Source organism: Pan paniscus, chromosome 1 (genome assembly GCF_029289425.2).
Source record: "Pan paniscus chromosome 1, NHGRI_mPanPan1-v2.0_pri, whole genome shotgun sequence".
Classification (NCBI taxonomy): domain Eukaryota; kingdom Metazoa; phylum Chordata; class Mammalia; order Primates; family Hominidae; genus Pan; species Pan paniscus.
The window spans coordinates 87483911-87495923 of NC_073249.2; the positions used below are offsets into that span (position 1 = coordinate 87483911).

At 43.7% G+C, this 12013-nt stretch overlaps 1 protein-coding gene across 5 annotated transcripts in view; it reads right to left on the minus strand.

The window, feature by feature from the left end:
• The window catches only part of LOC100983469 (carboxyl-terminal PDZ ligand of neuronal nitric oxide synthase protein), a 312534-nt gene that overhangs the window by 85401 nt on the left and 215120 nt on the right, over positions 1-12013 (minus strand). For 3 of the 5 annotated variants that reach the window (XM_008978235.4, XM_034939235.3, XM_063598776.1), the window contains one exon: positions 644-717. In XM_008978235.4, coding sequence (XP_008976483.3) covers positions 644-717 — 74 coding nt within the window. The remainder of the gene's footprint in view (positions 1-643; positions 718-12013) is intronic. The other 2 variants (XM_003824560.5, XM_034939241.3) reach the window with 1 other exon arrangement.

Consider the following 12013-nt stretch of genomic DNA (forward strand, 5'->3'; position numbering starts at 1 on the left):
ATCACCATGGGGCTAGCTGGTTTTCTGGGGCCTCTTTTTATAAAATAAGGTCACTAATCCCAAACATGAGGGCCCCACCCTCATGACTTAATCACCCCCAAAGGTCTCAACTCCTAACTCCATCATCTTGGGGGTTAGGATTTCAACATACAAATTTTGGGGAGACAAAAGCATTCAGACCTGTAGACACGTTTGTGACTTTCGATTCCTGCATGAAAGCTCTTATTACTATGCTCAGTTTCTGAAGGGGTAGAGAGGTGGAAGAGATAACTGTGGGAAATTGTTAGCATAGGGTGATGGAATAATCCAGTTTTCTTATTTTGATCAATATATATGCAATTTTAGAATTTCAGTTGGGACAACACTAGCACAAATTTAAAAGGTCTCCAATTACAGCCGAGAGGTTTAAATTAAACATCAAGCAGATATAGTTCATAGCTTCCTTAATGCAATCAAGCATGACCAGAATGATAAGGCAGATTTACTTCTTGAACTCACATCTAATGGAAGCAACAGGTCTCAGAAGGGAAAAGCATAGAAGTTTATTTAAATTTGCCTGGATCCACCAGCCTGACAGGTGGCTGTAGCGGGCAGGAGGACTCTGGGGCTCAGTGATATCTTGGGTGCTGGACTGGGCTCTTACCTGTAGATGGGGTCCTGCATCACCAGCATCTTGCTCTCATCCCACGTCCATTCCTTTTTCTGCAATAAAAGAAGCTGTAAATGAATAAGTTAGGCTTGTCCTCAGTTACAGGACCAGGGCACACACTGAGCTATGCATACTTATGCAAACACATGCATTTTGCTCCTGACCTGACTTTTTCCCTCTAAGAGGCCTGGAGTTGATTGCTCCAAAACGACGAGTGCAAAATGTCAAGTGTCTAGTCTGATCAGTTTCCTCCAAGCACTTTAGTAGAGTGCCTCTCCAGGGCTCAGAGGGTAGGCAAAAGCCAAGAAGTCCTTAGGGAACTCGGGGTGAAGTGGAGACGTAATGTGAAGCTCCAGACAAGCCAGGTAGGTTAATTGGTACATTTGCAGAGTGACCCCTAAGAGGCTATTCATTCTGGCTGTAAACCTAACTTACGGTGAACACAAAAGAAACCCTCTAAGCTAGGAATGAGGAGTTGGAGGAGAGTGGATTCAATCGTAGTGCTTGCTGAGGTGAGAAGCACCCCAGTGTAGGGGGACATTAGGGTCAGCGGCCAACTACACCCTCTCAGGCTCAACCTCCAGGTGCAAGGACAGAGAATCCTGCTCTACCTTCATCCGCCTTTGTCAGAGAGACTTTGCTGTCCAGGGAAATTAGGGAAGAACGCATTCATCTATGAAAGAAGGACTCAAGAAGGGGGAAAGCGCAAGGGGTATACAGTGGATTAATTGAATGCTTTTAGCTATATGGATTTCTCAGAGATAATGCACAGGGTGGCCACTCTCTAAACATACTGGCCTTTGGAGGTTGTTAGGCCCCCACCGGGACTAGGGGAGATCATGTCCAGGCTCTTACAGTGACATTAGGAAGAAGCACTGTCAGCAGCTTTACCCAAATACCATACTACGTATGTGCGCGTGCACACACAGACACACACACACACACACCACATTTAATCCCTGAATTTTGATTAAACACCAATATGATCCATAGAGGTGGATTTTAGACTGGTTTAAAAACATCCAATATCAAACACTGTTTTATAGACAACAAAACTTCAGTTACAGCCAAAAACTAAATATTTTTTTAAAAAGATACCTTCCTATAATTGCTACTGACTACCCTATAAAATTTTAATATACGAATTACCTATTTGGAGCAACACAGAAGGAGACTAATCTCTTTTCTAAGCAAGAACCCCTTCAAATACATAAACAGAGCAAGTCCAGAACATCTTTATACTAAATAATCCCAGGTTTTGTAAACATCCCTCACTAGACAAGTTTTCCAGACTACCTGCTACCATAGTGAATTTTCTTTGTATGTATTCTACTTACCAGTGATCCCCCCAAAACCTGGTAAAATGAACTGGATCCCTGATCTGCATGGCATAGAGACACAGCCTTTTAATGTTCCAGCCACATAGAGACACAGCCTTTTAATGTTCCAGCCACGACACTCCTCTTAACCCAGCAGATTGGTTTATAGCAGTTTTTTTAATGACCTCATAATGAGCACACATTAGGCTGCTTTCCAACTGATGCACTGAAATTCTTCAGAGTTAAAGTCCAAATATCTGCATGCATATTGTAAACATCCAATATCATTGTTCTCCATAGTAGTCCTTCAAACAGCAAAATATAATAATATGCTTAAAAGATGGTTTGATCTCAGGGCAAAATCTTTATGACATAAATATTAAATTAAGTCACATCTATAGCCATGACCACATATTCTACCTGCACTTTTAATTTAACGCAGTTAGCAATGTTTATGAAGCTGTGGAGTCCATCTACTGAGTTTATTTTAGCTATTATATTTTTCAGTTCTAATATCTCTATTTGGTTATTTCTTTTTCTTTGCTGAGACTCCGCTTTTTCATTTGTTTTAAAAGTTTTTGTAGCTGCTCGTGGAAGCATTTTTGTGATGGCTCTCTCAAAATCTTTCTCAGATAATTCTAACATCTCTGTTATCTTGGTGTTAGCACCAGTTGATTGTCTTTTTTTTACAGAAGTTGAGATTTTCCTCATTCCTGGTATAGTGAGTGATTTTCAACTGAAGCCTAGACATTTTGAGTATTGTAAGACTCTAGATGTTATTTAAGCTTTCTGCATTCACTGTCTTACTGTGACACTAAATAGGGGAAGGAGTAGGATGCCACCTTATTACCCCCAGAAGGGAGTTAAGGCTGGGTTCCCACTCTGCCTCTGCTGATCCTCATTACTGCTGGGTGTGGGTGGGAGTCCTAGGTCCCCACTGGGCTTCCAATTACACCACCCTGGTTTGTAGGGGTAGGAGTGCCTTGGAGTTCCCACATGGCATCCGCTGACAACATGCACAGTCAGTGGCTTCATGACTGCAGGTCAGTGGTGGAAGTGTAGCTTCTCCACAGACACCACATGGGAAACGGGAGCAAGAAGGGTGGTGTGGTACACTCATTACCAGCTGGCAGGGAAGAAGAGCCTGGCACCCTTCTCAGCCTTCTGTGGCACCACCTGGAGGGGGTGTTGGGGCACCTCATTACAGCCCAGCAAGGGTGGAAGCCTGGGCTCCGGCTCAGCCACGGGGGCCTGGGTGGCAGTGAGGACGGTCTTCCATGAATTGTTTGGCTGGAAGAGAGTGGTTATTGTGGACAGTTTTCTGCCTTGTTATGTTGCCCCTTTTCTCCTCTTTGGCTGGAGAGAGCAGGCTTTTGTTGGGGCTTTTATGCCTGTTCCCACTGGCATGTGTGAGTTGCCAGCTTCTTCAGCTCTGCATCTGGGATATATGAGGTGAAAAGAAACCCAGGGAATTCACAACTATGTAATTTGTGAGTCCCTAAGTTCCTAGCCAGGCTGCCCTCTCTCCACCTCTCAAAATCTTCTGATGTTGATTTTATATAAAATGTCTAGGGTTTTCAGCTGTACTTAGCAGGAGGAATAGGGTAAAGTGCATCTACTTGGTCTTCCCAGAAGCAAAAGTCTGGTTCCTATATCTATCATGTTTTTTTTTCTTTTTAAACTACAGTTGCCTTGGCTCCACCTCTTGAGAGACATGAATACAGTGGGTCAGAGGTGACGCCCCATAATCTGTAGCTTTAACAAACATTTCAAGTGGTTCTGATGTGACCCTGGGGTTGAGAGCCACTGCTATACACCAAAGAAAGACTGGACTGAAATCCTCAACCGGAAGCTCTCTTTCACACACCACACACTCCTCTGGAGTCTCAGGCCTGGCACAGGGAGGTCCCCTGACATTTCAAAGAAAGCCAACTGACCACGGTCCCGTTAACCACTGTCTCAGGCCAGGGCCCACCTCAGCATCCTCAGGAAGTGGCTGCGGTGGCTTAAACACTTGGTGGGGCATCAGCAGACCTGCTTTGCTCCTGAGAGAATGCATCTTCACTTCTTTCATGCTCTTACCATCAGGACAGTCTGCTCCCAACAGTCCTTGCAGCTCTGGTGTGATTTGCAAAGTGACTGACAGGAGCCAATGACCCAATACATCAAAGAGGCTGTGAAACCCCAACCAGCCACATGTCCTGTTCCCTTCTGAGGAAAGCAGCCCCAAAGAGGGTCTGAACGAGGGTGATTTGGTTTATGCTGCATGCATCTGAGGAAGCCAACTGTGCTAATCTGCCCATGACTGTCTGGGGTTGGGATCCCCACCTGACTGACCATGGGGAGCCAGCAAGGGGCTGTCATTAAATCACCCAATCATTGAGCTCTATGGTAAAAAGACCCTACTCTACCCAATCAATTCCTCTCTTTGGGGAATATCAAATCCTAAGTGGAGTCTAGGCTGAGCCCCAGTAACAGTGGACAGTTTTTGTGACCTGTGACTCTATTTCCACTCATACTGGTGGCAACACTGAGGGAGAGGATGCATCGGGCACCAGTTCATGTTTCTTCCAAGCCTTGCGATGCGCCTCCGTCATCAAAGCTAACCTGGGCAAGACTCTTCTCAGCAATTCTATAGAATGTAACTAAGACATTCATTAAAAGGAAAGAATAATGAGGCAAAATAATACAGAACAACTATTTACTTTCTCTGGCAGATGTGAATAGGAGGACAGAGAAACCAGGCTCCCAGGGCCCCTTGGGTTAATTTAATAAGAATGAGCATTAGCAGGATCTACAGAAGCCAAAACATACTTTACTTTTAAAAAAGGTCCCAGCACCCATATAGAATGTCCTGAAAAGGGAGAAAACCACAAAGATCTTTTCACCAACTTACTAATTTTCCTTTTCTGAAGAGCTCATTAAAATCTAGTCCTGTCACTTTACAGACCTTCATCCTTGGATGAAAATTATTAAATCTATGAAGAGATCAGGAAATCATCAAGATAACTCAATGGGTTTGGGGAGTAACAGGGACTCACCAATGTTTTGGTTACTCAAGAAGCTAATGCAAATACTGTTGGAGCTTTTTTTGTTTTTGAGACAGAGTCTCGCTCTGTCGCCAGGCTGGAGTGCAGTGGCGCGATCTCGGCTCACTGCAAGCTCCACCTATTGGGTTCAAGCGATTCTCCTGCCTCAGTCTCCTGAGTAGTTGGGACTACAGGCACTCATCACCATGCCCAGCTAATTTTTGTATTTTTAGTAGAGATGGGGTTTCACCATGTTGGCCAGCTTGGTCTTGAATTCCTAATCTCAGGTGATCCGCCTGCCTCGGCCTCCCAAAGTGCTGGGATTACAGGTGTGAGCCACCACACCCGGCCACTGTTGGAGCTTTTTAACCCAATCTCCTCACAGCCTGAATTATCATTCAGTCCAAGAACTTTAGAACTAAAGGGTCTCCACCCCTCCCCCACCGCACTTCTTTCAAATAATACCCTGAGGAGTGTAGTCACTCAAGCAAGGTGTCACTCCTTGTTAGCAGCCCAGCCAAGAGTAAAAACAAATTCTCCTGATGTTCGGACTAGTGCTGACTCCACTACTCTGGCACAATTCATAGGCAATGCAATATAATGAATGGCTTAACTTACAGGGAGGCCCTGCTTCACATATCTCACATGACTTTATGATTGTCACCAATGTCTTAATTCAAGAACAATTTGATTCTTCCTGTCTCCTGGTCTGAAATTGTGTCTCTTATTGCCTATGTTTTGCAAGTATTTCAAAGAAAAAAACAAAACAACACAAACCAACCAGCTCCTCCTCACTTTTCTATATGGAAATACTCTTCTAAGGAAAAACAATCAGAAAAAAAAAAAATTGAAATGAGAAGAAAAATAGGAAGAAAAACGAATTTCCCAGACCTATGGGATTATAAATCAAAGTTGGCTTCAAAAATAGATAGGACAGAATGTATTACTGAACAATAACTACAGCCAAACTCAGTTTAACTGTCTTTGAAGTCTTTTTTTTTTTTTCCTTTAAAAAAAAGAAATCCTTGAAAATAAAGACTTGGAGTCTTGGTAGCTGTGTGAGGGAAATTTCAGTCTTGCTACTCACTGTTCAGGATCAGCTGTGGTCTCCATGATATGCCAGGAAATGAGGACATTTTCAGTTCAGATGGGATTGGAAGGAAAGAGGAGGAGAAAGAGAGGAGGAAGGGAGGGGACACACACCTCTAAAGCTGTCAGCACCTCTCTGAGTGCCTTCTGGGGTAAGGGGGCCCTTCACAGGCTTATTTACTAAAAACAGCCCAGGGAACCCACAGGACTGGGCACCAGCAGGGCTGGTCTTCAACCTCCTTCCACTATGAGTCCAGGCTCAGGCAGGGCTCCCGCTGGAGCAGGAGCACTAGCAGCAGCAGCAACAGTGGCGAGGCCAATACGCTAAATGCTCAAGGAGACAAGGATCTGCCTCTTCACTCACTCCAGAAATAAAGCAAATGGAGAAAAAATTGTGAGTGGGGAGGGAGTGCCTGGTGGAGCAGATTAATTAGTCCTAGGGGCAACTGTCTAGCATTCTGCCATGCCCAAATTCTATATGTGGATATGTGTAACTCCTTTCTCTTACTCCTGTGCCCTCTGTGTCTGCTAAGGACACCTATGGCACCGCTGAGCCTTTTAGGAGGTCTCTAAACTAGAGTTTATTAACCTGTCGCTCTCTCTGTGCCATCTCCTCCCTTCCCCTCTTCTCTTTGTTTATGAATTCCTTACTCTAGGGTATTTTTAAAAGTCAGCGAGATAGAGGGAGTAGGTTAACTTGAAGGAAGGCTCAACTTCATATCTCGGTTAGTAAACATTTTCTGGAGTGAGAAAGAAAGGTGTGATCATAGAGTGTACACCACAGACCTCCAGTCACAGGGAGGTGCACCCAAGGGACCCAGCTGCTGCACTCTGAAATTCATCATCGTGTTGGTTCAGGAGTTATGCTTTCCACAGACTGCTCCAGCCAGTGACTGAGAATGGAGGGATACTAAGGCAGGCCCGTCCCTGGGAGATGTGGGGATCCCGACAGACAACTTTGGCTTCTGGACACCCTGAAACCTTGCCAAGCCTTCCTCAGACTGCACTGCAGTCTAAGAGCCTTTTGCTATCCTTCCTTCCTTTCTTTCTTCCTTCCTGCCTGCCTGCCTGCCTGCCTGCCTGCCTTCCTTCCTTCCTTCCTTCCTTCCTTCCTTCCTTCCTTCCTTCCTGCCTTCCTTCCTTCTTCCCCTCTCTCTTGCACTCAGGGGCAGGCCTCCCTGCAGCCTGACAGTCCTCCCAGCCTTTCTCAGATGCTTCCCCCTTTTCTCCCACAGGCGTTTAACACTGTCTTGGCATCTGCTTCTCACAGGACCTAGACTAACACAGAAAGTGAGAAGGTGAGAAAGCAAAGATATAGGAAAGTCATCTGTATCTGCTTCATTTTTCATTCTCATAGTTGATGTGGGGAAAAAAGTCCTTTCCTCCATTTAGGGAAAGAACTACATAATGCTTTTAGATTACTAAAATTGGTCTCCACCTTAAAGGTGAACACTAAGGCTCAGAGAAGTTGACTTATTTCCCTCCAAGGCCACCTAGTCCAGTGATAAATAAAATCCAACTCTTCTACCTGCAGTCCCATGGTCTGTAACTCCAAATGATGAAATCAGTCTTTCACTGCCCACTGCCAGGAAGTTCTTTGCTTTCCACAGAGGAAGGGAATAAAGGGCTTGCTCTGTATGCTTTTGTAAGACCACTGAATGGGGTAAGTGCATCTTTGATATAGGACCTTCTCTTTCCTTAATCTGTTGAGTGCAAATGTCAAGTCCTCCATGGAAATTCACAGCCACTTTATCATTCTAAAAGCTCCTGGCAAGGAATGTTATATGGGAACTGGTTTAGAGGTAGGTCTTCCTGGAACCATGCCAAGAAGAGAAAACAGAGTCAGGAATAATTATCACAGTGGTCCTTTCTCCTTTTGATATGTGGAAATGGATATGGCATCTTTGAAACCCTTCCTCAGGAATGCTAAAGTAGAGGAGAAATTTGTACTGACATTCATTTCCTATCCCTACTAGAAATTATCAGTAGGCATATCACAAAGCCTGCAAGCTTCACCATTATTCATGCAGCATTATTCAAGCACCTAATAGCAGTGGTGACTTAAAAAAAATTGCAAAGGCCACATAAACTCAGTTTGACAAGTTCTCCATGCTTCTAGATAGAATGGGATACTACTGAAAATAAAGCTATCTCTCTCCTTCAGGTATAACCTATGGATATAGGAACGTGCATTTCAAAATTGAAGCAGTAATAAATCCTCCCATGTGCACAATTCCTAATAGGCCTGTTTTTAAAGTAGCAGAAAATAAAGAAGGCCAAGAAACACAGCATGGTGGAAAGAAGACTGGATGAAGTTTAGGGCCTAGATTCACAACCTGGCTGTCAGTAACTACCTGGGGGTCCTAGGGACAGTCACTGGACTTCTCTTATCCTGTTGCTACATCTAATCAATTAGAGGATCAGGCCAAATCACTTTTTAAGTCTCCTAAATTCTGGTTCTATAATTCTGAGTGCCTCCTTTTCTTAATTCAATCTGACTTCTGTGTTTCCATAGTAACCAGCACTACTGTTTGGGCAGGAACATAGTTCCCCTGTGATGTAATACACCCATGACAGAGTACAGGTTAGGAGTTAAAGACTCTGGCTTAATTAATTAGGCATTTCCTATGGAGTGATTATTATCCAAAGGGGTCCAAAAATATCAGTCACACACACAGCAACAGAGCAGTGGAAAGAACCTGCTTGGGATTTAAGTAAGACAAGGTTCGAACCTTGACTTCACCACTGATAGGATCTGAGATTCAGGCAAGTTGCTCAATCTGCTTTTGAACAATCATAAGAATGGTATCTACCTAATAGGACAGTTGTGAGGATTTGTTAAGTGTAAACATGCATCAAACAAGGCCTGGGCAATAGCAGGTACTCCACATCAGTGTTAGCTACTACTATTAGCTGTTCTCATTATCACCTTAGTGTGTAATTACTTACATCAGTTTGCTCCCTCTGGTCTTCTACTTTTCCAAACAGATGAAATAAGATTTGAGGGAAGACATGGTCCCTGCCCCCTAAAGCTAACAACCTATGGGGGAAAGAGATAAATAACTACAATGCAATCTTATAAAACCTGTAATAGACCTATGTGTGCATACAGTGACAAAGAATAATTTTGCAGGGAAGGGTTCATATCTAATATCCTTATGTAACCTATGCAGATCCTTGAACATGGTAGACACACAATGAATATTTGTTAATGAAAATGATGGAGCCTTTTTAGAATGCTGCCTTAGGGGATCCCAAGAAAGTTATTGGTTCATAAGAGAAACTATATAAAACTGAAGCTCTTTGGGTCCTTTATTAGAAAAATCCCTTGGATGAAGTTCAAGACTAGTCTTTCTTATTCAGGATTCCACTCCCTAGCAAATGGTGCTATAGTGTGATTCCAGTATTGTAATAACTAATCATTATATATACATGGAAAAGATAATTACTTGAGCCTAGATGCGAGTTGAAGAAAATGTACTGGTTGAGAGACATCAAAGTACAGCTAATTATCTTAGTAACTGGGTTTACATCACAAATTCAACCTAAGATTCATAAAGAATTTGAGATTCATTATCTGTTGGCGTCAGTTCAAGATGACAGCATTTTTAGATATTTGTTATTATAACCAAAAAGATGTTTTTTACAACTCAATGAAAGTTGATTATATTTGGCCACTGCCTACACTAGTATAACGCACCTGAAGATTACAGTCACCTGAACAAATCCTACAATTAATACTATGGAATTAGCAATTTTTATGGAAGCCTTCCTATATTTGAGAAAGGATCTCATCCTTTTTTTTTTTTTCCTTTTAAACTGGCAGATTGACAAGAAGAAAAAGAGGGGGGACAACATGATAAAGGTAACAAACTAGACTTCATTTGATCCAATTGCTAAGTATTTATTTTCTCATAATTTAATGACATTATTACACACAAATAACGTTCAATCAAGCAGCTAGTGAACAGCCATGATTACTGAAAACATACTACATGTGTCTGGTGCCCAGGCAAGTGCTGGGCTTACAAAGATGGCTCCTGCCCTTAAAAAGTTCACTGGAGGGCAGAGACTTACTGTAAACACAGTTCTCAGCCAGGAAACACATCACCATTCACCAGTTACAGACAGGCTGGGAGAGAGAGGAGGCTGGGATGGCTGCCTCAGAGATGTTGGACCTCAGAGGGTCCCCTCCTGCTCTAGAAGATTGGGAAACAACAACATAGTGACCCACTCAGACTCCAGGGGCTGTTTTTTGTGGGTTTTTTTTTTTTTGATAGTCCAGTAGATTCTCAAAGACCTAAATACATACAGGTGACCTATATATACACACAAACACCAAAAAGCATGGTTCCAGAGCTGGCACAGAGTATCCGAGCTAGAAAAGTTAAAGTGATCACCTAATTGAACTCTTCACAGTTGAAGCTGAGAGAGGCAAAATAACATGCTTAGAACCACAGGCCAAGAAGGGTAGAGCCAGGACTGAAACCCAGGTCTTCTCATCTGGGCTGAGGGTCCCTCCCAGCTTGTCACACTAACCTAGTGAAAATCAACAAGCTAATTGTGGGAGGAGAGGACTATTCAATGTTTTTACCCACTAGCCTGGCACAAGCACCAACGAATCAGTGGACAATGTCAGGCTGTACATGGAACCATTGCCTCACGGCTGAATATAGGCTATGGCTCTCTCTACACCTACAGCTACTTGGCAAAGAGCTCTAGTTCTTAACCTAATCATGATGGTGATCAGTGACATTTGCCAAGTATTCCATTTCCTTGGAGAAAATTGTGCATTTACACAATAGCATGTCTACTCTCACCTCTCTCAATTCTATAAGCAGAGAGAGAAAGTGTGCATGTGTCTGAGTGTGGTGGTAGCATTAAGATACCAAAGAACTGTCATATGAGAACAAGATGACAAAAAGGCTGATTGCTGTTAATGTGCATTCATCTGTCAGAGACGGTGTAAAATGAACCCCGTGGTTAAAGGCATTATTCAAATCACAGCCACGGCCCTGGAACGGACACTAAGTGTGGGTGCAGGAAACAAGATGGGCAGCTCCCTTTTCCCAAGCCTGGCATCAGAAGAGTTAGATCTAGGAAAGACCTGCTAGACCATCTTTTTTTCTGGGCCAGCAGGACGATGAAGCCACACTGGAGATTACCCAGGACATAGTTTCAAAGTGAGTCACGAGGTCCCATGCACTCCCTCAGGGAGATGCTACTCCAGCCTGGCTTTCATGTGCTTAGTGGAGGCAGGGAGGCTTCTCTCCAGGTGATACCTCAGCACATGCTGTGTCATGAGATCCAACCTCAGTTTTCTCACATGCACAATGGGGAAGCCACCATATGTGGTAAAGGTACATGGGAGAGACAGTGAGGTGAGAAACAAGACTGTGCTCTAAGGGCAAAACTATGAAGTTGCCCCATGATGGACAACAATAGAGGTGTATGAAGATACCTGAAAGGGACAGAGCAGTCCCTAGGACAGCAGGTGTTTACATTTAACCTAATCGAAAGTCAACAGGCTGGGCTCAGTGGCTCATGCCTGTAATCCTAGCACTTTGGGAGGCTGAGGTGGGTGGATAAGCTGAGGTCAGGAGTTCGAGACCACCTGGCCACCATGGCGAAACCCTGTCTCTACTAAAAATATAAAAAGTAGCTGGGCGTGGTGGCAGGCGCTAGTAATCACAGCTACTCGGGAGGCTGAGGCAGGAGAATCAGTTGAACCCAGGGGGTGGAGGTTGCAGTGAGCCAAGATTGCATCACTTCACTCCAGCCTGGGCAAAAGAATGAAACTCCATCAAGAAGAAAGAAAGAAAGAAGGAAGAAGGTAGGAAGGAAGGAAGGAAGGAAGGAAGGAAAGAAAGGAAGGAAGGAAAGAAAGGCAAACAAAGATATGTCAGTCAGAAGTGGATGTGTAGTGG